Here is a 26,447-nt window from a genome sequence, read left to right as displayed (position 1 = left end):
ATGCAATACAAATCTCAGTGTGTATTATGAGTGTGTGTGTATTTTTATCTTTCTCTCTTTCTCTCTGCATACTGTGCTCCTCGTACTAAAGGCCTCTTAATTCCCGTAATTGTCTTCAGTTTGGAAAAATATTAATGGCGACGTCTTACATTTATACAGTGCTTTGCAGTTTACGCGCACTTCGGCCAGATTGACGGTACTTCCAGGTGTAATGGCCTTCTGGTCCAGCACTGCCTGCTCCCAGCTGGGTGACCTTGAGCAAGACACTTGGTCACTGAGTTCCTCGTCTCTGAAATGGGGGATGGGGGAGCACTTACCTTAGCGGTTCATAAAGTCCACGCATTGACCAAATTTGATAGTATATTTGAAAAGGCTTTAAAAACTATGAAGTGCTGTACTAATGTATGTCATTATTATTTTTCTAACTGAATTTGTAATATCAAGTATGAATGAGATCAGTGATTGGAGGCGTGGTAATATGCCTCTGTGGCTACGCCTCAGTTATACTTCTTAGAACGCTTGAGTGTATCCAGCTGTCCTGGCAGTATTAGATATTGTGTCTGTCTGTTTATTTTTAACATTATGACCTGGTTTCAAGAAAGAGTTCAGACAGCTTGAAAAGGCGCATGTACTCTATCAAGTAAGTTTCAAAATCCTAAGGCAGAGGGAAGGCTTTTCATTCTATTTCCCAAACTTCCCCATTCTTGCCAAATTCAGTAAAATTGCCCACAGAGTTGATAGAAACTATACTTAGATTGTATCGTTTTGCTCTATGGTGAGAATTGACTTTGGGAAATAGGGAGTGGAAATCAGCTTGTTTGCATTCTTTAATGTGGACAGCAGAAATAGAAACCACCGAGAAAAATCATTATCTAAATAGCACTACCTTTTGAAAAATGACTCTAATGATATTTTGTATGCTTATGAGTATTAAAAGTTCATATATGGAATTCATTTCCTCTCTTTTTTTCAAGACTGAAATGCCCATATGAAACGGCTGTGGAATTAGCTGCTCTCTGTCTACAAGGTACCTTATTCTTTAGTGGTAATTAGCATTTTAATGTTATGCTCTCGTTTTAGCAATTGATTATCCTGTGTACCAGGCACAGTACCCTACTTTGGGGGTATAAATAAATACAGTATGGCCTCCGTCTCCAAGTGGCTTTTGGTTCCATGAGGATGTGGCAAAACCACATCCAGGGTACAGTGCAGTTCCCTCAGGAAGACTTGCAGGAGGCTTGGAAGACTAAGGCCCTTCGGGGGAGGAGTGGATGAAAACAAATGAAGGAATCAAGACAAAAGGTAGAGAAGTGCAGAGGGGTACTGGTAGTCAAATGGTGTTGGAGGGTAGAAGTTCAAGAACCTGGATAAGTGGACAACCTTGAACCCTATTTAAAGAGCATGACCATGCTGTCAGCAGTAGGACTTTGAAGGCTCTCAAGAGGGAGGCAGACCTGGTCAGGTGTGTATTTAGAAAGGCCCCACTGGGTGTGATGGGGAGGTAGGACTGGACCAGGACCGGGGCTGGGGGTGCAGTAAGAAGGTGTTGCAGTAATAAAAGGAAACTCTCTAGGGCAGGGGGTACACACACACACACACACACACACACACACCCCAAAAGAACAACATTAGTGGTACAAGAGAAGGACCTGGTCATTACACATCGGTGTTGAGAGAGGAGTCAGGCAAGAGTCATAGATAGCTCCCAAGAGTGAGTGACAGGAGCCACAAATGGTTAGAATTGGCTGCAAGGGAGGAGATCATCTACGTAGGACCTCTTGGCTGAGAGGTGCCAGTGGGACCTCTGGTAGCTTCTTGAGCGTGCAGATCTGGCTCCGTCAGAGAGGTCAGGCCACGAGCATTGACAAGGAGTCATCTGCTTATAGGTAGGAGTTAGATGGTAGGAGGTTTGCCTACATGATTGTCAGTGTTGACTGTTCCATATTATGCACTGGTGGATTTGAGTTTAAAATGCACAAGAAACACTTGCTGAAGTCTTCAGCATTAATTAAGAAGACACTAACGTGTAGCTGCACATAAGGAATGTTATCAGTACATCACATAGGCATATGTTGTGGATTCATTTTACCAGTGTGTTCATCAGTTTCTCTGGGATAATGAATTATGATGTATTCATTCATAATTACTAATTAATTTTGAACACCATAAGATTTGGCTTCCAACTTTTGTATTTCCCAATTTTTAAAAGTTGATCTAAGTCTTCAAATTCTGAAATCAGCACACATTTATTATAGAGTATCAGGAGAGCAGCACAATAGTCAAGACAAGTAGAAGGAAGGAAGGAACCCATCATCCTGCCATCCGCAATCAGGGTTTCTATGAGTTGGATGCAGTTTTTAAAATGTAATTCTGATCAGTCATGTACAATTTTTAATATGATTTTCTACTTCGTATTTTTAGTTCTTGTATTTTGTCATGAAGATGGTTTTTTTTTTTTCTTTTTTTTTTTTCAACATTTATTTATTTTTGGGACAGAGAGAGACAGAGCATGAACGGGGGAGGGGCAGAGAGAGAGGGAGACACAGAATCGGAAACAGGTTCCAGGCTCTGAGCCATCAGCCCAGAGCCCGACATGGGGCTCGAACTCACGGACCGTGAGATCGTGACCTGGCTGAAGTCGGACGCTTAACTGACTGCGCCACCCAGGCGCCCCAAAGAAGATGGTTTTTAATGACAGCAAGACACTTCTGTTCCTTAGTCACTTTTTAATTCTTATTCTTTAATGGGGGCTTGCATATAGTAGGTGCTCAGTAAGTATAGAATGAATCCATTAGAGTTGGAGAGGCCCTTCAAAGACTTTGGTTGAAGGGGGAGCCTGCCCATGAGGTCTGAAACCATAGGTGGTAGAGGTGACAGTCTTGTCATCTCTAAATACCTGTGCCAAATACAATGCTAAGTGCTTCACATCTACATTTTCCTGATTCAACAGTCCTTGTGGTAAGTGCTATAGGGATCTGTAACGGCTTGGGGAACATGGAAGTCTGCTCTCCATTTTGGCCAGGTACAGATCTCACCAGCTGGCCAAGCAGCATCCGCTCTAGAGTTTCTGAGGCTCCAGGAGGTTATACCCTTTGGCTTGGTGGCCCAGCAGTAGACATCAGGTTGTGGTTAAATGGGATGAAGTCACATCCCTGTCAGACCTGGGGCCATCGATCACTGGTCCTGAACGACTAGAGCATAAGGCACATATATCACCATATTTCCCCACTCCCATCCCCTGCCCCACTTCCCGCCGTGTGATGAAGGCATCACCACACTCACAAAGTCCAGCTCTGGTAGAACCATTTGCCTTGCTCCAGGGCCAAGGCAGATGTGAATGAGATCAGCTATCTGTGAGCCTTTCTTGGGGAAATTACCCCTTTGAGTTGGAACTACAACATCATGTAATTTAAGATGCAGTCATTATCTCAAGTACAAATGAAAAGTCTGAAGTGGGGAACAAGTGGGGAAGTTCTTGTTACATTGTCCCTCCGTGGCCCCTTCTCCCCACATCCCATCGGAAAGTGCCACAGCCTACTTTCTAGTTGAATTACAGTGGAGCCAGCTTGCGTCAGAACATCGAGATCACTGGAGCATCTCAGGTTTCAGTAAAATGGAGGGTGTGTTTCCTCCCTTGCTTGAGCCTTGAAGACATGTTCTTGCTGTGATCGTCCTTAAATTAATGGTGCCCCTCCAGAGTTGCGGCCCCGAGTGAAGGCGGTGCCCTTTGGGGGACTAGTTTTATGATAGATTTGAAGGTGAATCCAGGCAAAAAGAATGAGAGTGAGGAGAACGGGACACGATCTTCTTTCGTCCTTGCAGCAGCTCTCATTTTACCGATGGGGCATCAGAGACGGAGAGTGGTTAAGTGACTTGCCCAGGTAGCACAGACAGTGTACAGCAGAGTGCGGATTCCGGCCCTCCTGTGTCTGAGCTGTGACTGCCACCCTCTGCACCCTCCACGGCCAGAACTCAGGCAGAGAAGTGTCGTTCTGCCTCTTGGAAGGCAGGCGTGCTATCTCAGAATCTATGTACAGGCATCGCTTGGGCCTGTTGTAATCCAGGAACAGTGAGGAGGATACTGGCCCCCTTTCCCGGTCTCGGGGAAACCTTATCACTGTCTGGCTTCTCCTTCCTGTGCTTGATGATGTTAGTGGTCTCGCCAGACACACTGCTCAGCCCAGGGATTTGTTGCCTCACTTTGGCCCACGGGTGCAGCAGAAGGGTGGTTCATGTGAAGGAGATCTCTCCCCAGACTGCTCCTCTAGCCTCGCCAGGTCTCTGGTTTCAGAGTGAGCTCTTGGTTATTGGTCAGTGGCGGCCTTGGGAGCCTAGCCCTTTTACCTTCTCTGGGTGAATATTTCTAGAGCATCTGTGACTTTGCCCAAGGTACTAAGTAGCTGCACGCCCTGATCCAGGCCACCCTGGTGGTCTTCGGGGGGCCGTCCACTTGAGAGTTGCAAATGGAGGGCTTGGGTCAGGTGAGGAAGCACTCAGCAGGTCCCCACCCTGTGTCAGGCATTGCCTCTTACAGCCCTCCCACCACCCCGCTGAGTTGGGTAGTTGCTTTGTCTGTATGGACAGAAAAGTTTCATCTGCTTCTGCAAGCTACTTGGAGTCCCTCCTGGAAGCTGGGCTCTGGGATTAGAAAAGACTGCTGGGTACTTAGTGAGTTGCTATTAGCAACACACGCTGGCCAATCAGTTGTAGGATTTCTTGTGTTAAGCAGTGTTTCTCAAAGTGTGTTCCTGGGTCAGCTATAGCAGCAGCATCTGGGAGCTTGTTAGAAATGCAGATTCTCAGGCCTTATTCCAGACCTGTGGGATCAGAATCTTGGAGGGTGGGGTGCCACAGTGTGTGTTTTAGCGAGCCTTACATTTCCAACATAAGTTGGAAAACCAGTGTTGTAGATCCGTGCTTTTCAAAGCAGCCTGTGTGCCAGTCAGCTGGGCATCTGGTGAGAAGGCAGGTTTTGCTTCAGGAGGTCTGCAGTGGAGCCTCAAAGTCTGCGTTACGAGCAGGCTCCCAGATGGTGCTGATGCTGGACCAGGCTTTGTGTGGCAGGGTATTAGAGAAACCTCTGGAGGGTTCCTTTCTGTTCTGGGGTCTGTTCCCTGGAGCTGCAGGGGTGGGGGTCCCGGGTGGGGGGAGTGGATTTTCTCATCTGTGCCTTGGAGGCACGGGGCCCCCTCTGTCCTGGGCCCTTCATTCTGTGGGGTCCTCGGCCAGAGAGCAACTAGCGTGTGGGACACTTGGGGCCTTTTTGCGGAGACTGCTCACGTGGCTGCTCCTCTCTGCACAGCCGTCTTCGTCTTCCTCCCTGTTCTGGCTGAGTTGCCGCAGCTGCTCCTGCAGCCTTGTCCCCCCCTCCCCCACCCCCTCCTTCCTTCCCTCCCTCCCTCCCCCCTCCCTCCTTCCCTCTCCCTCCTGGCATATTTTCCCCTAGATTCTACATGCACTGAATTCTTGATTGGTCCTCTCTAGCACTGCAGACTCGGAGTGCTGCTCCGACCCACCACGTAGCGAGAGCCCTGTTAGATGTTTCTGGGCAGGTCCTCCTTCCCTGCAATTGCCTTTTATTGCAGATCTGGGCTCGACCACTTCGTGGGGGAAATATAATCTGGGCCTCCTTGGGTATGGGGGAATAGTGGAGAGAAAGACGGTAATAACTGAGATAATGGTGTTTTGCCCGATAGGGAGGGCATTGGGGTGATTCTTGGGGGTTCTGAACGTACACTTGGGGGCACCAGGTGGGAGTTGAGCCCTCCTGAAAGCAGGGAGTTCTGCATGTGGGGGTACCTGTGCTCTGTAATCGTGCCAACTGCCTTTGGACCTGGTTGCAGCAATAACTGAAAGCATTCAATGTCTCCTGTTTTCCTCCCTTTTATGAAACTCGCAGCGGAGCTGGGGGAGTGTGAGCTTCCAGAACACACGCCAGAGCTTGTGTCTGAGTTTCGGTTCATTCCAAATCAGACAGAAGCGATGGAATTTGATATCTTCCAGAGATGGAAAGAGTGCAGGTACCTTGATGCTACCGTCTAGCGTTCTGATATATTTATTTTGTGATGTGTCAGCGTCTCTCGGACTCAGATGTGCCAGTAGAATCGCTCTGTCGAAGACCGTAAAACTGTAGCTCCAACTCTTCACTTCTCGCCTGTGCCTCAGTCCTGGTTTTCCAAAGGCCCACACGACGTCTGTCTTTCCCAAGATGTACAGTAAGGACCAAAGCCTAGTCCCGTTTCCCTCTGAATGGCAGAGCCTGGTCCTGATTTGCTCATTACTGTCAAGGACACCGCTGCTCTCCTGGCCTCCTGGAGAGAGTGAGGAGGCTCCGCCTTGGTACATTCCCTGTGCCTGAATCTTCTAGAGTGGACCCTTTGGAAATATGCCCTGTTGTCCCTTACAGGGACACTCGTATTTGAGGCCATGTGTTGTAGAGGTTCTGTTCCCGGACATGTGGTCACCAGAGCTAAATCGAGCCTTGTCCGTTATATGCTGGCTCTTCCCTCCTCCTCCCCAGGGTCACCCTAGGCTGACAGGTTTCTGCCTCGATTACCAGTGCTGCCTTTCCTCCCTCCCAGCCCACCTTCCCAAACTCTGCCCGATCCAAGTCCGTCTTGGACGCAGAAACTTAGCGTGGTTTCCTCTTGTCCCTTGGCCCTTCTGAGGGATATAATGACTTTTTTGAAACTGGAAAGTGATGTTAGCCCAGTCTTGTGCCACATCCAAACAGTAGAGGAATATGTGGGTGTAGAGTCACAGGGCCCACACCCTGTGCACACACACCCACTGTCCTCGCTGCGGGCCATCGTTGTTGGCAGTCAGTGGTGCGTCTTTCCAGCTTTCCTGCTTTGCATATACAGCACATACCCGCGTCCATGCACAAAAATGGTTTCTGTAAGTGTCCACGTTGTAAGCACTGCTGTCCTCTTTCTATTCAATGAACGGTCTGTCCATGGAGGTCTTTTCCTGTTCACATAAATTGGTGTCCCTCATTCTTTTAATTGCTACAGAGGATCCCTGAATGTGGCTGTGCCCTTCAGAATTCTGTGGGTGTACGAGCTGCAGTTTACATGTATTTCCATTGGTTTTTCTAAGGGGAAAGAGCCCTGCCCAGGCGGAACTGTCCTATCTGAATAAAGCGAAGTGGCTGGAAATGTATGGGGTAGACATGCACGTTGTCAGGGTAAGAACCGTGTGCGTTTAAGTAACGGGGTTTCTTGGGTTTCGCTGTGACTGAGCCATGCGTAAACTATGTGCAAACAAAGTAACGTGGTGAGGAAACTGTTTTGCATTCTGCTCTGTGACGACCTGTTAGAACCCTCTACCGATTGTCACTTCGTTTATTTGTAGGGAAGAGATGGCTGTGAATATTCTCTTGGACTGACCCCGACAGGCATATTAATCTTTGAAGGAGCTAACAAAATAGGCTTATTCTTTTGGTAATTTAGTTTTGTCTAATATTAAAAATGTCTTTTCCTATTTTGTGGTGGAATTCTATGTGATGGATGATTATTGAGGGATATTTGCAACCCCGAGATTTGCTTTAAAAACACACCATGCTCCCGTACTTGCGGGTGTTTGGCAGTAGCACTGACTTCTGGATAATCACGCTTGAATGAATGAATGATTTCTGTAGCAAATCTAAGCTTAAAAAGTAGAAAGGAAAACTGCTGTTTGTGTAGATAGTTTTCCTGCGGATTGTACTTTTAAAATGTTTTCTCTCTGACCAGGCCAAAAATTACCAAGATGGATTTTAAAAAGAGCAAATTGACATTGGTGGTAGTGGAGGATGATGATCAGGTAAGCCTCGCTCCTGGCTGTCCTCCTTGCTGCAAATAATCCTTCACTGATGTTCCTGGCCCCCACTGAGACGCGAACCTTGTGCTTCACCTCAAAGGGACGGGAGCAAGAGCACACGTTTGTCTTCCGGCTGGACAGCGCCAGGACCTGTAAGCACCTCTGGAAATGTGCGGTCGAGCATCACGCCTTCTTCCGCCTGCGGACGCCGGGAAATAGCAAATCGAACAGATCAGACTTCATCCGGCTGGGGTCTCGCTTCAGATTCAGGTGGGCACTGGTTTTTACAACGTGGATGCCGTGTTTCGAAGGAGGGCAGCAGTGATGCTTTTTGTGAATGGATCTGTGTGTCCGGAGGCTTGAGTCGGGTGTCCTGTTCTTGCTTCTTTTGTAAGATCTGACCTTTGGTTGAGTCCCCGGAGCTGTTTTAGCCTCCGTGCCCTCATTGATAAAATGGGGCTAATAACAAAATTGTTAATAGCTGACATGTAGCTGGACCTGTGCCATCTCAAACAGTAGATAATGTGGCCATTGAGATTAATTAATATTAAGTAAATTTTAAAATGTGGTTCCTCTGTCTCACTCACCACACATCAAGTGCTCAGTGCACGTGAGGTGGGTGGCTGCCGTAGTGGGCGGGGCAGACGTAGAACACAAGCTGTGCTAGAGCTTTTCATGAACCCATGTATAATCCTCCCTGCAGACTTAATGAGCTAGGTCCTCTGACTATCTCCACCGTACAGATGAGGAAGCCAGGGCTGAGGGGTTACACAATCTGCCCAGCGTCACAGTAAGTGGCAGAGCTGCGAGTCAACCCCAGACGGTCTGGGGCTTCTGTTCCAACCCCTCCTCTCTTGCCTTTCGTGTGCCGGCATCAAGAAATGTGTCGATGATTAAGAATGAGAGCAGATGTCCCCCCATGTGTGTGCAGGGGATCCCGGATAGGCTCGGTAGATATTGGAATCTGAAGAGACCTTGAAAACATGGAGAATTTAATTGTTCACATATTTTTACTTAACGATTGTAAGGCCATGTCTTTCAAGATACGTGAAACCTCCTTGGGGTTTTATTAAAAACGGGGATTTATGACCTCATCTGAGACCCTTGTAATCAGAATCAATGGGTGCACCCATGTGCATTCATGAATAAGGCCTGGGAATGTGCATTTTAAGTGCCCTCCCAGGGTTGATTTCTGAGGCCTGTTTACAGATCTGAGAATCACTGTTATAAGCTCTAAAATTTCACATGGTTTCATAACCTCTGCCCACACATGGCATGTCCTTGAATGCCCTTTCATATGCCAAAAGATGTGTTCTTTTCAGATTTATCTACCGTGCAAGGAAATGGCTGTTGGGGTGGTTGCCAAGGCAGACTTTTCCATCCTTGGAGGAAACTCCCCCAGGATTTGGTCCAGACCAGGCACCCTCCAGAAGAAGGAAGGGGAGTTTGGAGACAAGGTTGCCCCTTGGAGGCACTTAGAGCAGGTGGCAAGTGTCCCCTTCCTTGTGATAAATCATCAACCGAGAGTAGGGCCGGAATGAAGCAGTGATCAATCAGATAAAAACAGCATACTTCCCGGAAGCTACGTTGCTTGAAACCCAGAAAGCCTTGGTGAAAGAAGTAATGATTCCCCTGGCATAGCAAGGAAAGCCAGGGTTTAGTTAAGTGGTCACCGATAACAGCATTTTAAAAGACTTAAATGTCTACGTAATGTGTGTTATGAAAGGTTATTTGATTTGTGAATCATTGTGCTCTCAGTCAGATGTGGCAAGTACTTGGACCTGCCTGGTTTGTGCAGCCAAGTGACTGGTACCTAAATTGCGGACTTTGTCTCTTGGTGGAAATATCTGCCCCTGTCATACAGCTTGGATTTGGCAGAGGTGATTTTATTGCTAAATGGAAGGCTAAATTTAGTGTGTGTCTTTACCAAACGAGTTCACGATAAGTTGAAATTTACATTGGAGCTTTTGAAAACAGAAGTGCGCTTCCAAATATGTATAATGTGCTGATATTCTGACACTGGTAACATGCAATAAAATATTTACTTTCCAGTGGGCGGACAGAGTATCAAGCCACACATGGGGCCAGGTTACGGAGAACCAGCACCTTTGAGCGGAAGCCTAGTAAACGCTATCCATCCCGGAGACATTCGACGTTCAAAGGTGGTGTGCTTTTCATTCTGCTTGGCATTTTATGTTATGATGTAGTTGGTTAAGCCCCAAGGAACTTAGCTTGCTAAAGCAGTTCTTAAAGGAACATTCTACTCTTCTACTCTTGTCATTCTGAAGCTTTTGACAAAACCCCAGTGGGAGGGATTCTCTTAATGGGAACCAGGCCACCTTTGCCGTCCGCTGTCTTTAGTTTTGACCATTGGACGTGTTCATCTTCTCCCTCTTTTTCATCCTTCTTTTCTTGTGCCTCTTCACTTCCGTTGTTCCTGGGACCTCAGGAATATCATAGGTTACCATGTTTTTTTGCCCAGATGAATGATGCTGTGTCTTAGAGGGAAAAACACTTCTTCTCTCCTCTATCTTACAGTTTCAAATGGGACACCAGTCTCATGCTAACCAGAATTCTGGCCACTAAGAGCAGATCCAGAAATTTTAAGTCCTGGACTCCGTACCTGCAGTCAGTCCATGCACGTCCTGCCCTTGAATTTAGCCTGGACTTAGGATGCCTTCCCCTCCCCGCTTTTCAGAACTCCCTGAGCCTTAGTCTGTCATTTACTACTATGGCTTCATGCCTTTCTGAAGGCTGGTACCCAATACAGGACCAGTTGGCAAATGAGCAAGCTGGGCTTGTTTAAACTTGGCCTCCACATCCTACCTCCTAGCTCTTCTCTGCCTACACTTGATTGCTTCTCCCTTCGGGACACCTAGTTTAGCACTGAATTGTGGGCTTTTTCATGGCATGGCCTCTGAACTCTCAACCCCTGGGGCCCCCTCCTACATATCACTTACTCATAGGTTTTTCTTGTATCACTCAGGACTTAGTGGGCCTTTGTCAGAACTGTACCTATACTTCACTCCCTTCTAGAATCTTTAACCTTGTGGGGCACCTGGGTGGCTCATTTGGTTAAGTGCCTGACTCTTCTTTTTTTGAGTGTAGTAGCTATTCCCTAAACCAAATTAAAAAAAAATTTTTTTTAACGTTTATTTTTGAGAGACAGAGAAAGAGCACAAGCGGGGGGTGGGGCAGAAAGAGAGGGAGACACAGAATCCAAAGCAGGCTCCAGACTCTGAGCTGTCAGCACAGAGCTCGATGCAGGGCTCGAACTCTCAGACTGAGAGATCATAACCTGAGCTGAAGTTGGACGCTCAACCAACTGAGCCACCCAGGCGTCCCCCTAAACCAAACTTGTAATGTTTGTTTATTTTTGAGAGAGCGAGAGAAAGAGACAGAGCACAAGCTGGGGAGGGGCAGAGAGAGAGAGGGAGACACAGAATCTGAAGCAGGCTCCATCCAGGCTCCGAGCTGTCAGCACAGACCCTGACATCAGGTTTCGAACATACAAACAGTGAGATCATGACTTGAGCCAAAGTTGGAAACTAAACCAACCGAGCCACCCAGGTACCCCCGTTTTTGAACCAATGGTTTAATAGCACAGCAGCCAGAAGCTCTCTAAAGTCATTCTTGGCTGCTTTAATGGAGAAAAAAATGGCCAGTGCCCAGGAAATATGGCCTCACCTTCAAGAAAGACCAGAGGGTGAGAGGATTGGGGGTGTGCCCAGAGAAGGGTGATGGTGGATGAAGGTGATTGACTGCAGGAACTGGGAGCGACAAGTGATGCAGTGGGGGAGAGAGGGAAGGCCTTGCTTCCCTGTCAAGCCTTCTACTTTCTGTCTGCAGTCCATGGGATCAGTGTTATCCAGAAACACTCCAAGTAAGGAAGAAGTTCCTAATAGTGCTCTCAAAGATAGAGCCATCTCAAGACTGTACTGGGCTCCCAGTCCCTGGAGGCCTGTGCAGGCACAAAGGGAAAGTCCCCTTGGTGTGGCCACTGCAGAGGGGAGGGTGTGTCCTATGTCTTGACCCATGGGTGGCTTTGGACCTCTTCTAGACCACAGCTTCCCTGATTCTCCTCTACTTTCTTTCCCAGTCTCCATCCTCTTTTTTTCTTTTGTGTTACTGGCATTTTTTCCCAGCCAGAGTTCTGGCATCTCTGTGAAGCTTTTAATGATTTTCTGTGCTACATCTTTTTAAATTTTTTTAAATGTTTATTTTTGAGAGAGAGAGAGAGAGCGTGTGAGGGAGGGAGGGGCAGAGAGAGAGGGAGACACAGAATCCGAAGCAGGCTGCAGGCTCTGAGCTGTCAGCACAGAGCCCAACGCTGGGCTCAAACCCAGGAACCGCGAGATCATGACCTGAGCGGAAGTCAGATGCTCAACCGACTGAGCCACCTAAATGAAATGGGAGTCTAGATAAACAAGCTTTAGCTCTGTCCATGGTCCCTTCCACAGATTCACATCCTGCCCCAGCTACAAAAGTCTGCCCTGAGCTTCCCAGTACTGTCAGGCTTATATTTCAGCCTCTATCATCCCCTTCTGCGGTCTTTGATTTCACACACCTCTCTTGTCTCTGTGTCAAGACTGTGAACCCCTTGAGAGCCAGAATTGCCTCTCATTTCTGTATCTGAGAGCACCTGGCTCTGGGAACATGCTCGGCATTCGCTGAGTGAATTGGAGGGCTTGGCACGGTGGAAAAGAGACTTTTCCTCCAGAAAGAAGGAGGTAATGTGGAAATTCTGCCTCCTGGGGTTGGGACCCCACTGCAACCACAGAAATCTCCACCCTAGTCATTGTCATCACGTGGTTAAAAAAAAGTGATACAGCTCTCTAAGATGGCATACCTTTCTGTTTTTCCTTTAAAGCAAGCAACCCAGTGATAGCGGCTCAGTTCTGGTAAGTGCCCCCAGACTCTGGGGTACAGCTCTTCTAATTATCGTCTTTATTTGCAATGTTGACTTTTTCTTTAATACAATTAAACCACAGAGTGAGTCACCTGATGATTTCCCCCTGCTTTTTCTGCTGCCTGACTATACCATCCTCCTGGTTCTCAATAAGTGCACAATGGAATGTTCCAAGACTGTTTTTTTTTTTTCTTTTTTAAAACACAGCTGCTCTGTTTGTGTAGCTTTGTGCTTTGTTTATTACAACAGTGGGTGATGAAGGTGAGAGGAATGTGTGCAGCGCACTGTGCTGATGGCATTGCAGGCAGTGATGGGAAAGAAAGGCCATGCTCTTGAGCAAAAGCTCCGTGAGAGCAAATGCTGGATTCGCTCAGTGATGTGCAGATTTTACAGTCATACAGTGTAGAAAACCTTTACGAAACACGTTTATTGAATTTCGTGCAGAAAAAAGAACATGTCACAAGACTGAAACTCCAGCACAGATGTGAACAAACTTTTCCTGTGAAGTGCCAGGTAGTAAATACTTTGGACTTTGTAGGCGATGCTGTCTCTTTCATGACTGCTCAGCTCTGTGGTTGGCGCACAAAAGCAGCCATAGACAGTCCGTAAATGAAAGGACAAGGCTGCTGCGTTCCAGTAAAACTTTACTCATAAATGCAGGTGGGCTACATTTGGCCCATGGGTGTGATTTGCCAGCCCCTCCCCCAGCACAGGTGTTCTTGATCTTTCCTGTACATGGAATCTCCTGGTGAGCCTTGAAACGTCCCCCTCAGCCCAGCCATACTCCAGGCTCATTGAATCAGTCTCTGGGCAGGGGACTCACGCACCTAGGGTTTTTTGCTTTTTTTTTTTTTTTTTTTTTTTAAGTCCCAGGTGATTCTAGTGTGTGGGAACCACCATCCCATCTTGCACTTGCCTCTTTTTCTCTCTCTGAAACAACTGCTTATGTGAGTTTTGCCCTAGGTGGACAGCTGCTCTCTCATGCTGGAGAATTACAGGCTGTCATTCCTTCCGCCCTGGTGTCCAAGCTCCAGGCACTGGCAGCCCAGTTTAGTCAGCCCCTTGGTCTTCCCAGGCACACGGGTCTCAGACTGCTGGGGAGGTCTTAGAGATGAACACAAGTTGACTGTGCCATGTGCCCTGCACCTGTACTCGGGCAGAGCCCGGCATGTGGAGGAGCGGATAAGCCGGAGGCCTTGGTTGGTGATGAGGGTGCAGGCCAAGGGACCAGAAGGCCTCCCGCCTGGTCCCAGCCTTGCTCTAACCCAGCGCTGGGGCCTTAGGTCTTCCTGCTGGGCTTCCTTTTTCTCACTGAAAACAAGGAGTTTGGGCTAGATCAGTGTTTGCCCAAACTTTTTTAGTCTCTGATTTTTGCCCCCCGGAAGAAACCTGACCTGGAAGTCCAATATAGAGAACAGACAAAAGTGGAGCTGCCCTGGGTGGAGCCAGGCAGGGAGGAAAGGGCTGGTGCCTGCCTGTTCCTCTGACAGCTGACCCCTGTCCCCCAGGCAGCCGCAAGACACCTGCAAGGGCCCCGAAGCACGCTAGGGAACATAACCAGCCCCTTGTATCACACAGCTGGAGCTCAGCCCTGTGTCTCTGGTTCCAGGCTCTGCCTGCAGTGCCATTCTGTGAGGAGGCAGGCGGCTGACTCTTGTGTCTGGGTTCAGTTCTCAGCACCTGAAGAAGGGCTGCAGAGTCCTGTTGAACTGCCATGGAGCATACCCTGGCCTCCCGAGGGAGGGGCTCCCACATGGGTTCATTGTAGGCCTGTGGGCTCGCCCTTCTCTAGGATCCCCACTGCGGGTAGTATGCTAAAAGCATTTGCACCTTTCTCCACCTGTCAGTGTATCTTGCTTTTAATTCTCAGGGGCCTGTGAGTTACAACATTTCTTTCCTTTGCTAAGGAAGCGATTGTTTTGTTTGTTTTTCCCTAATAAAATTATATTTTCCCTTTAGCATCTAGTGGAGATTATATATATATTGAGCATCTAGTGGAGATTATTATATATATTGGGAACCAAAACAAACTTAAAAAAAGTGTCCACCAGGAACAAAAAAAACCAGTAAATATACCCTTTAGGAACAAATGAGCTAATAACCACTGTTCGCAGCTGTTCAATTGCTCTTCGCAGCCTGTGGGATCCCGGGGTGAGTAGGATTGCTGTGGGAGCCAGGGATGAAATTGCGCTCTGGGCTGCAGAGGTGATACCAGAAAAATTGCACCTTGCAGAACACTTAACCTTCCAGATAAAATCCAGCTGGAGGTGAATCTGGCCCAGAGCCTGGCTCGGTGCACTGGCCTTTCTGGAAGACAGAGCCATTTAGACCCCAAGCAAGACTCGTGACAGTAAAATGTTTCTCTCATTGTTGAAGCAATAAACCTTGATTTCGAGCACACCACCCTAGCCACGTAGCCCAACGATGGTGCCGTGTTTGTTTGTGTTTTTCCTGGCGGATGCCAGCCTTACGTAGGAAACACATGTGTTTTAAGTGCAAAGCCAGCCTGGGATTCTCTGCCCATATATGTGAGTACGTATAGTTTTTTAACCAGAGTAGTTTTACTTGTGAGTCCACCAAAATAGGATCGTGCATGAGGAGCGTGGTACCTTTGCTCGGACCGTCAGGGAGCCAGCTGGACTCTGTGGAAAGAAGGTGGGCTCTGAGATGGAGCAGATACCCACTCCAGTCCCAGCTCTGCCACTGACTGCGTAGCTGACTGACCCTGAGCAGGTTTCCCAACTTCTCTGTTAGGCAACCTTTCCTTTATCTGTAAAATGAAGTGGTACCAGTTATTGACCTCATAGCCTTGTGGTGCGGATTAAATAGTAACAGATGTGGAGCTCCCAGTACAGAGCCTTATATGGAATGAGCGTTCCACGGTGGTGGCCGGTTCGTGGCCTTGTTCGTAGCAGTGGGACCCATAGCGGTAGATGTTCAGAAACGGCCGGTAGATGTTCAGCTCTCCCTTCAGTTGGAAAAAGCTCTGGGCGTCACTGGAGCCGTCTGGTGCCACCCAGCAGTGCCAGCGCAGACCTGGAATGGGAGCTAAAAGTACTTGGTGTGTCCCAACTGAAGGGACCTCCTTTTTGTCACCAAAGCGTGGCAAGCAGGATTCTGGAATATTACCTTTGTGTTTCAGTTTGTGAGCTCGAAAGTGACGAGTGGAAGTTGGTGTTTGGTTTCCTTGGTTATATGTTCATGTAAACAGCTAATAACCAAAAAGAAGCGGTGTTCGTGAAAGTTCCTGACAGTGTAGGTGGTGTTTAAGATTTATGATCGTTAAAAAATCACTAACAGTGCCGCTTTACAACCTGTTACATTACAATTTTTCCCTTCTTTTCTATAGCTCTAAAACAAATCCTGAAGTCCATAATTACCAGGTGAGATACTGCTTTTAAAGATTTTCTTGAATACTTCTTAAAATTTCAAAATTTTCTACATCAAGTAGTTATTATGCTTATAGTCAGATTTTGAAGAAATAATAACATGCTTTTTGTTGGTTGTGGGGTGGGGGGGCTTGGTTTTTTTTTTTTTTTTTTTGAGAAAACGGTGAGAGGAGAACCTTCCTCTGTGACTCCTGGCCCCTCTTGGTCATTTCAGCTGCCTATTTTTTTCTTAACCTTATCAACTGGCAAACCACAGAGACATATGTTTAAGTTTCTGGGTGGTCACACACAACCTCTTAGGAGCGCTCAAGTGAGGCCGTGTTTTGTCAGCATGTTCTAGGCCTAGGGAACATGAGTCCCTTGAGATGTGCCTCCAGGAAAGGACGTCTCAGTCACACGTTTGGGAGATGTGTCCTTCATTCCCCTTCTTGGATCTTACAGTCTCCGCTGGGGTTTCAAAAGTACTGAGAAATCCTGCAAAAAAGATAACGTTTTATTTTTTTTAATCCATTGTATCCCCAAATCATTTGATATTCAACACCCCCTCCCCCAATCAAAAAAAGCTAGCTTCTCATCTACCCACCTGTTTTTGATAGTGTATCTGTTATCAGTGGAGCATTGGTTTCCAGAACCTACTTTGTAAAGCATTGTGCCAGGCCTGTTTCCTGCAGAAGGAGCACAGATAGGTTTCTGTGGCTCGTGATATGCTCTTTTACAGGGTGGCCAACCAGGGCCCTCACCGCCTGCCCGCCTACCCACTCACAGTTACCTGGGGGTGGCTCTTGCTGGCCATTCACAGCCTTCTACAACCTGGCTCCAACTTGCTTTTCTACATTTATTGCCTTCCTCCTCTCTGCTCCTTATCACACATCATATGTTCAACTCTCAAAGAATCACATAATCGGTGCCCCCAGAATTTCTTCCCACTGTTCCTGTTTCCATGCTTGTCTGCCTGAAATCCCTTCACTTGTCTGTGCATTAAAATCCCCTCCAGAGTCCCCTCAGAAGCCACCTCCTCCACAGAGCCTTCTCTGATCCTCATAACTGGAAATCACCAACACCAGTGGTCTTCAACCCCACTGCATGTTAAAACCATCTGGCAGGCTTTAAAAACATGGCCGGTGCTTGGGCCTCACCCTGGGCTGAACAATCAGATGCTCTAGGGATAGATAGTTCTGGGCATCAGAGAGCTTCAGAGCTGCTAAGGGGGTTCTGATGAGCTGTGCTGACAGCGTGTCCCTCACTTAGTAGGTTTGTGCCTAGAGGCAGCAGTCGTGTCTGATGGCCTCCTCACTTGGGGCCATTTCTCTTTTCCTGGGCGGGTTCTGTCCAAGGACATTACGCTCAGGTTTCCTCCATCACAGTCTGGTTTCGGATGTCACAAGAAGCTACTCCATGAGGTCACCTGGGAGCCTTTGTTCTGGTTTAGTGTCTTTCCTGATCTTTTGTTACCGTAGATATTAATTTTTTGATGGGGGTGGGATCCTAATGTACGTGACTTTTACGAGGTCTCCAAATTATGTTTCAGAAGAATTTTGCCATATCATCTTCCATACATGAAATCATATTCCCAATGTGCAGAATCTGGACACGACTTCTGAGTTTGGGGGGAATAACATGTAAAAAGTGCTTTGAACCTGGTAGGGGAAAAGCTAGGTTTCCCGATCTTGTCTTTTTTAGGTTCTTGAATCTTCTCAGTCACAGATCAGCTTTTTGGTTTGGAGAGATTTTCGGGTGTGACTGGCTAGCTGTGGGGGAAGGGAAGAGTTGTGGACAGGCGGTCCCTGCTTGAAGGCAAGAAAAAAAATGAAAACAAAGCCCATTATTCCCTGCTCAGAGTGAATACGGAGGAAGTTGTTCACGGAACTCACATGCACGAAAACTGTTCTTGCAACATCTTTGGCAATCACTGGTCCCCCCCACCTTAGCCATCTTGGAGGTTACGTGTTGCTCTGTCAAGGTTTGGGAATGAATTGAGCGGGAAGAGAACGTCCTGAGAAGTGGCCTGATTGATAAAGGCTTGAGTGCTGAGAAGGGTTTTCGGGAGAATGGGAGTATGGAACATCTGTCTTATTGTGAGCTCAGTGAGACTAGCCAACTGCAAAGGATAGATTTCTGTGGTTTTGATAAGGACATCTCTTGGCGTTTGGGGAGGGACAGTTCTTCATTGTTGGGACTGTCCCAAGAGTTACAGATGCTTAGCTTTCCTCTTCTCTGCCCAGTAGTTAAAAGGTAATTTTGCAGTCATTGTGGCAAGCAAAAATGCCCATATATATTTCCAATTATCCCCGGGGGAAAAAACTGCCCCAATGACCAAGTGGGTTAACATTTAAAAATGCTGCTTGACAGCTTTAGAGTGTGAATAAATTACCGAAGGAGATCAAGGAAGGTTTGGGAATATCCTTCCAGGTCTTTATGGATGAGGTACCCACCTCTCCCTAATGAATCTGATTTGCTTGTGTTTGAAGACAGGGAGTGGAACAGAAGGTCCATTTCTATTCTACATTGTTCCCTTTTGTTGAAGATGCAGCCAGTGGAGCCTCATTTGGGGCCTGGCTGTGTGACCAAAACACTGGAAGCATTTCAGCTATGGGCACATCTTCTAAACTCTAGGTGTTTGTCTCCCTAAGAGAGGTCAGCTTTCAGCGTCTGCTCCTGAGATCTTTTCTCCAGATTCCCTTTCCCCGTAGCCTGTGCAGGGGGCTGCACACTTAGCTTGCTGACAGGCAGCTCTGAAGGAGAGAGCTCACTAGAATACAGAATAGGCAGGGAGGGCATCTCAGTTTCCTGAAAACTGAATGAACAGAATTACTGAGAATTTTCCATAATACAGAACAGGCCTCTGCTTATTAACCAAAACAGCAGGGGAAGGAGCAGAAGGGGAAGAAATAATTAAAAGAATAATGGTGGCAAGACTGTAGTGACTTAAACGTCAGGAGGGTTTCATGTGCTCCACAGAAAGTTTAGCCTTGAGAAGCCCCGTGGCTTCTGGCCTTGCCTGGAGCCACCACCCTCTACAGGCCAGAGGCGGTAGACAGTCCCGTCACCCAGCCAGGCCTGCCTTGTCTTCACTCCTGCTCGTTCTGTGAGTCATCAGTCTGGATCCATTTTTTTGAATGGACAAATTCCTTCCTTCTTTCCTTCTGTTGTATCAGAATAATCAGTGCTCTGAATGGTTTGGGGTTTTGTTTGTTTTTGGTGACGGCCAGGTGGGCGGCGAGGTTTGGTACTAGGTTTTGGATCACATTTTAGAAAATTATTCCTATTGCTTAAACAAGGGAGAAGGTGTTCGCCCACAATCCTGCTGACTTAATGTCCCCGTCCAGTTGTCTTGTGTTTGCAGATGTCACTGTTACACACGGTTGTCGTCCTCTTCAGCAATGACAAAAATTGTTTCTGAAGAAAGAAATTGCCTACCATTCACCCCATATCTTGGGTGTCCTCCGTCTGTTTCCTTGGGAGAGATGAATACTGCCTGTCCTGGGCGCTCTGGGGGACCCTTCCCAGACAGATGCTTTCCCCTTTCTTCCGAGGGCAGCCTTCCAGCCCCCCTGCCTTTGTCATAGGGGAAACGTGATCGTCCTGGGAAGCCACCGCCCATCCAGGGTTTGGTTATAGCCTTTCCAGTCACAGCCCTGGGCCCCTCAGCTGGATGCCAGTAAAAGAGAAACTAAATGAAGACCATTGAAATCAAAAGGTCATTGAATAATCAAGTTTGGTATTTCATTTCTAGCCTCAATACCATCCCAATATCCACCCCAGCCAGCCTCGGTGGCACCCTCACTCTCCAAATGTAAGGTAAGTGCTTGAGCTCACGGAGCTGTACTTACTTGAAAGTTCTCCCTTTCTCCGGAAAGGCTCAAATTCTGCCTCGTTGTGAATCGAAAGTCTGCATCGGAAACAACGGTTAAGAGCTGCTGTGTCATGGCAGAGATGAATAATTTGCAGAGCAAAAGAAGCCAGTGATGAGTCCGGATTTACCAAAGTTCTGCTTTATGAAATGAAAATGAATTGGGTTTTGTTTCTTGTTTTTTTAGTCGTTCTAACCTTAGATATTTTTGGTTTGGTTTTGTGTTAGAAATGTTGCTTAAAATTTCTAAGTAACATTTTCCTGTCCCAAGAATTCGATTACTAAAAATATGCTTTGAGCTTGGGGATTTTTGTTGTGGGTTTTTTGAAAGGACTTTTTTCAGGGATGGAGTGGGGGTTCAAAAAGATTGTGGATCTTTTTTCTGAACCTAGGGGTCAGTAAACTTTCTCTGTTAAGAGCCACATAATCAATATTTTCAGCTTTGTGCTCTCTGTCACAACTACTCAACTCTGCTCTTGTAGCTTCAAAGCAGCCTCAGACAGAAGTGAATGGGCAGGGCTGCATTCCAATAAACTTATTTACCAAAGCAGATGGTGAGTGGGATTTAGCCTGAGGGCTCTGTTTTACTCACCTCTGCCCTAACCCTACCACAGTCCTTCCAAGTAAACTGGCACCTGCCTTGCTGGGTTTCTAGTTAGGCTCGAGAGTGTTTTAACGCTAGCTTTGTAAAGGCAAACGTTCCTTTTAAGATTTGAATTTTAGATCAGTCTTAATTGGTGTTTATGTGTGAAGCTCTTTCTGTTGGTGAATTCACTTTGCATAAAGTTATTTCTTGGTAAGGTTGCTAGCCTTGCTGCTTGAGAAAGTACGGAGAATGGAATGATGGAAATAAATCCATTAGTTCTTGAGAATTCTTGCCACTTTTGTTGGGGGGACCTTGGAGGAGAGCAGTGCTGTTTGATCGTAAACACTTGATATTTGGGTAGCTTTTTAAAGCTAGTCAGCCTAGTGGAGTAATAATTCTAAATGTTTCTGTGTATTGCGAAGGCAGTTTATTTTCCAGACATAAGAAACAGAAGAGATTTCTAGAAGTGCTATTTTTATTAACCTTGTTTTTACAGAATTTTACACTTCTTTTGGCCTGTTTTGTCACATTAGTTTTCCTTCTGAGGCATGACCTTGCCCAGCACTTAGCAGTGGGGATTCCGAGGAAGGCTGGAACAGTGCGCCTCACCTGGGAGCTTGCTGATGCATTCTTTGCCCCACCCGGGCCCTACTGGGTCAGGGTCTCTGGGGGTGGGGCCCCGCAGTCCGTGTTTTACCAGGCTCTCCAGAGTTGGAGAAGCACTGCCTGAGATACAGAGTTCATTGGTCCTAGGCTCTGGTAAACGCTGCCTAAGGCACTCACAGGGCACCGTAGCATGGTCACAGCCCCGAGAAGTGCCTGGGAAAGGAACCTTTTTCACCTGACTTCCCCCACACTGAGGGATCCTCAAGGTGCCCTTTGAGAAATGTGGTGTGGCCGCGACCGAGCTTTTCTCCACTTGGAAGTTGGTAGATCACCCGCATCCGAATTTTAAACACACCTGAGCAAATCCACTCATTTCAGCTTGGAAGCCATCCCCATTCACACGGTTCATGGTTTTTCCCGCCCGCTTGCCTCGTGCTTGTGTTGTTTCACTCACATTTCTGAATTTTCTTCCATCCCTCCCGCTAACCATTCACTCTGCCGACAAAACAGGCCATGCTTTCAGGATGACAGGCCACACTGGGAAACGTCGGCCAGTGGAAGTGGTGGCCGTTTCGATTATGTCCACGACCAGAACCAGAAGAACTTAGGAGGAGTGCAAAGTATGATGTACCGAGACAAACTCATGACTGCACTTTGAAAGACTGACACATCTCACCTCTGTTCACCAGCATGGTTTCATTACATTCCATGAAACATGTCTTGCCATCACACAGACGCGTCCGCAAAAGTGTCCTTAAGGAATAGTTCTGAAAGGTGTTTCTGGAGTCCGTGTACATATTTGGAAATCTCCACAATCAGTAGTCACAATTTACTGTTGACTGCGTTCTCAATAAAATGAAGGTAGTGAAAGGCTCAGGAATCGTTTTAATATTCTGATTTAAAAATTGGAGTAAAAGTCTATGTTTATCATATTGCTGTGTATTTGGTATTTCTCTGTTATTTAATGAATGGGACCAAATAAAACCAGAAGAACTTAGGAAGAGAGCTCTTTGTAGAGTACCATACAGCCCTGGGGTGGGGTTGAGACCACTGGGGCCCAGTCCTGGCCGTTGTGAGATTGTGGACAAGCCTTTCTCCTTTGCTGGCCTCCTTTTCCCCCATCTGGAAAGAGTGGGTAGGACTAAGTGATTGCCAAGCTCCTTCCAGCTCTAAAATTCTGTGATCGTATTAAAAGTTAATATTTTTAGTCTGAGGATATAACATTCAAACTAAATTTCTCGTAGGAAAACTGCAAATTTCCCTTCTCTAACAGAGGGCTACCGCTTTCGGAAGCGCAAGAACGTATATAACTTGTTACATAAATGCGGGGAGGCTTTGAATTTCTGATCTTAAAGCAGTTCAGGCACATTGAATCTTAGCAGTTTTACTAATCATAAATTGCATAGCATCCCTTTTTGATAGAATTTGTTGCTCAAGTACAAGAATAATTTTTTTTTCAATTGTTGATCGGTGCTGCTAACTTGCATGATTTCAGAAGACACAATTGTGAACACACACTGTCAGAATTTATAGAATTTGAGGCTTGGTTTTTACCCTGGACTTAACTCTTTTAAAAAGCAACATGAAATCCAAGATAACATTTATGGCTCAAATTAAAGTGTGTAAGATTTTAATGAAGCTGTGCCAAAGCATTCTGTAGAATAGGATGGGATGGGTGTTGTACATTTTGTAGTACCAGCTATCAATGGGCTGTCTTTTAGGGTAGAACTTGTACCAAAATATTTATTTCCCCACCCCATCCCCCCCTTTGAAGCCACAAATCAAACTTTTTTTTTTCCTTGGTAAACCTGAGATAATTTTTCATTAGTCTTTTTGTGAAAAACGATTCTTACGCCATTTAAGTATATGTAATTGTAATTTGGCCCACTGTAAGCCTTTTTTAAAAAAATGTGTTGACATCTCTTAAGACACTTTATTGCTAACATCTGATCTATTTTTGGTTACCACAAAAATCTGTCCAGCAGGAGGGGCTCCGCTGCAGGCCTTGCACGGCGGAGTCCTTCACCGACAAACTCTTCCTAAGATAATCTGTTTACAGGTGTATTCTGTTGTAGCAGATGTTTTGATCCTCAGTGTTTGTGCCGCATACAAATAAATGTGTTCTGAATCTTTTAATCTTAGTGATCCATTTTTACAAATGTGTTTCCAAGGAATAAAGATTATTCTTGCTTTTTTGGACTCCATCTTCATTTTACATTGCGCAGAAGTATCGTTTGTGGATGACGTAGGTAGTGGGATGGTGAGCTCTCCGAAGTCTGGAGGTGAGCATTCCGTTAGGTGACATGGAGGAAGTTCGTCCGAGGATGAAGCTGCCCTTGGGAAGAGCAGCTCTGGTAGGCACAGTGGCTGAAGCATTTCTTCATCTGGTTCATCTGTGGTGAAGGTTCTAGTAACTGGTCACAGGCTCTGGACTGAGTGAAGCGGTGGCAGAGTGGGTTTCCCCCATAACGGTCCTGTGATGAGGATGGGTGTTTGTCCTGGCGACTGTTTCCGGTGGAAAGACATCCAAACCTGTGTCTGTGGCCTCCTGGAGACGGTGTATACAGATCCCCTCTAATAAATACCTTTCTGCTTAAAATAACTTGAGTGGATTCAGTTGTCTGCAACCACGAAGTCTAACCAGGATGCATACTTACGACCTCCTAATTGTTAAATGAGGTGCACGCTTTTCATCCCGCAACTCTGTGGACCTTCCTCTACTGCATGTGATGGTGATGGTCACTCACTCACAGCTTCTCGAAGTTCTGTTCCCTTGGCTTTTTCATCATCTGCTTCTCCAGCTCTTTGACTTTTGCTTCTGTCTTTGTAACAGCCTCTTCCTCTGTCGTCCTCTTAAATATTGGTGTTTTCCAGGGGTCCTTCCTCTGCCCACCTCTTTTATCTCCATCACAGTCTGCCTGGGACTTTTCATGCTGGCACAGCTTTATGGCTGTTGGCCCTGGAACCCAGACTACTCCTACAAGATTTTAGACTGACATTTCAACCTGTGTATCCCATATATACAGCTCAAACTCATGTCAGAAATCAAATTCATCATCTTTTGCTGGAGAAAAAAAAGACGTCTGCCCGATTTTCTCTCTTCTACCCGCTACACCATCCGTAGCTCTTTTCCCTTTTGCCACCTGCACCCAGGCAGTCCCTGGGTCTACTCAGTTTCCTTGCCAACCTTTACCTTGAGAGATGCTCTTCCTGGTCTCCCTGATTCCAGGCTCCTGACAGGCTCCTCCTGCTCACAGTCTCTAGAGGAATCTTTCTAAGGAAACACTCTGGTTGTATCATTCCAACGCTCCACATCTGCCAGGGTTCACCACCACCCAGAGGGTGAAGTCCAAGGCCTTCTTTATGGAATTCCTTTGCTATCTGCTTCCATCCTATTACTCAAGCCTATTTTGCCCCATTTCTCACCCTCCTGTTTAAACGTCTGCACCACCACGCTGCTTGTGGTTCCTGGCATTCACCATATCCTGCTGTTGCCCCGACCTGTGCTTTGCAAATCCTGTTTCTTCTGCCAAGAACTCTGTCACTCCCATCCCCTTTGCCCAACTGCCACTCACCCCTTAAACCTCCACTCAGGTGCGTCTTCTCCCAGGGACTCTGACCACCCCACCTCTGCAAATTGGGTTGGTTTCTGTGCTCTGCTCTGTAACTTTCCCTCGGCCCTCCTATGGCAACATTGCATTCACTGCTTTACGTTAAAACTGCCTCTTTGGTTCATCTTATCCCGGAGCCTGTACGCTTAAGTATGAGCTTTGTATCATATTTGCCTTTGCTCCCCAGTGCCTGGTATATAGCAGGTGCTCGTGAATGTCTGTTCAACAAATGAATTATTCCACCTTCATTCTAACAGAAGTGTCTAGCCAGATAACTGGCAGCACATCATCTCTGAGCTGGTCCCAAAAGTATCTGAACAACTGTACCCAGTCGAGGGCGTCACATTTTGAGTAGGACATTGACCATCACCTGTGTTCTGGCTTCAGCTTCATCATCTGAATGTTACCCAGTGTGTCTGCGGTGTTCTCATTTGAAGCATTGGTATGATGATAGCCTTGCTGCTACAGGGCAAAGGACAGTCCAGCCACGAGATCCTGGAAACCCCGGTAGGTTGACATGGATCCACAGTAATATACAGGGACTGATGACCAGATGCGTGCTTCCTGTGCTCCGTGTGTTGCTTCACTTGACCTTCCTGGCCACTCTGTAAGGTGGATCTTGCCCTCCTTTCTCACATGGGGGAGCTCAGGCTTAGGGTTTAACCAAGCAGCTTGCACATTGTCATGCATGTGCAGTTCTGACTCCAGCCCATGTTCTTGGTCCCTGTGCTCTAATGCTTCCCGCCAATAATCATCTCGCGATTTGGGACCCTGTCGATCTACATCTCCATGAGACTATTACTAGATTATGTTGACGAGCTCACTACTCTGGAATCCGGTTACTAACTAGGAGCCACTTACCACCACCAGCATCAAGTGATTGTCCATATGCTGCACACCTGTGGTCCAGTAAGTAACCTCGTCCATCACCATCTCTCATTAGCTAATAACCCTGTTACTCCTCTCCCCGCTCCTCTCCCAGGGGTCTAGTAACCCATAACACTTTACCATCCCCCCTCTAGCAGTCTAGAACCTGCATTCATTCAACAGCCCCCTTTGCTAAGGAGCAGAGATTGAACATTATTTTCTTCTTACAAAACACTCCTTATTTGACATGATTCACTGCTTCCTTTCCTGGAGCTCACAAACTCGTCATTTCTTCTGGAGTATTACCTGCCTGCACAACCAACCTCAGGATTCTATAACCAGTGGAATTAGCTTTTTGTATTTTTGAAACTGAGGACTTACTGGTCTTGTATCATTTCCTATTTTTCTGTGATCCCTCAGAATATCTTAACAGTGAATTGGCATTGTTGTCAGATTGATACAATTCATATGGACTGAAAGACTTTGAAATCATGACAGGTAATTATCTTGGCCTTCAAAACCCTCTCACCTGTTTCATTTCTTGGTCTACCATTTCCACTGAAAATGGTTCCCCTTAACAGCAAAGATGAAGGAATAAGGACAGTGCAGGAATGCTTCCCCCCTGCACCACCACCCCCCCTCCCCCGCCCTGCCCCGTGCCTGTTAATATGGTACCATCCTTCCAGGTCAGTGACTCCAGCCTCCTGGGTCCTGGTCTGAACACAATAATAGATCCTTTTCGTTGCCCTTGACTTTCCAAGTTTTAACTAGTCCTTTAAGATCTGAGCTCATCAAAGAACTCCCTGAGCAGCCATATTGATCCTTTGAA

General features: G+C 46.8%; 1 protein-coding gene across 14 annotated transcripts in view; it reads left to right on the top strand.

Annotated features, from left to right (window-relative positions):
- The window catches only part of EPB41L4B (erythrocyte membrane protein band 4.1 like 4B), a 131,919-nt gene that overhangs the window by 54,174 nt on the left and 51,298 nt on the right, over nt 1-26,447 (top strand). For 13 of the 14 annotated variants that reach the window (XM_086683658.1, XM_086683656.1, XM_086683655.1 and 10 more), the window contains exons 6-15: nt 975-1,027; nt 5,900-6,020; nt 7,099-7,186; nt 7,354-7,442; nt 7,734-7,803; nt 7,901-8,070; nt 9,853-9,962; nt 12,671-12,701; nt 16,059-16,092; nt 19,832-19,896. In XM_086683658.1, coding sequence (XP_086539784.1) covers nt 975-1,027; nt 5,900-6,020; nt 7,099-7,186; nt 7,354-7,442; nt 7,734-7,803; nt 7,901-8,070; nt 9,853-9,962; nt 12,671-12,701; nt 16,059-16,092; nt 19,832-19,896 — 831 coding nt within the window. Of the gene's footprint in view, nt 1-974; nt 1,028-5,899; nt 6,021-7,098; nt 7,187-7,353; nt 7,443-7,733; nt 7,804-7,900; nt 8,071-9,852; nt 9,963-12,670; nt 12,702-16,058; nt 16,093-19,831; nt 19,897-21,650; nt 23,334-26,447 lie in introns of those variants that run through there. The other variant, XM_086683669.1, reaches the window with a different exon arrangement.

Source organism: Puma concolor, chromosome D4 (assembly GCF_028749965.1).
Source record: "Puma concolor isolate L17-30 chromosome D4, mPumCon1.1.hap2, whole genome shotgun sequence".
Taxonomy (NCBI): Eukaryota; Metazoa; Chordata; class Mammalia; order Carnivora; family Felidae; genus Puma; species Puma concolor.
The sequence above is the reverse complement of the archived record's forward strand: the minus strand, read 5'-3'. Positions and strand labels throughout refer to the sequence as shown.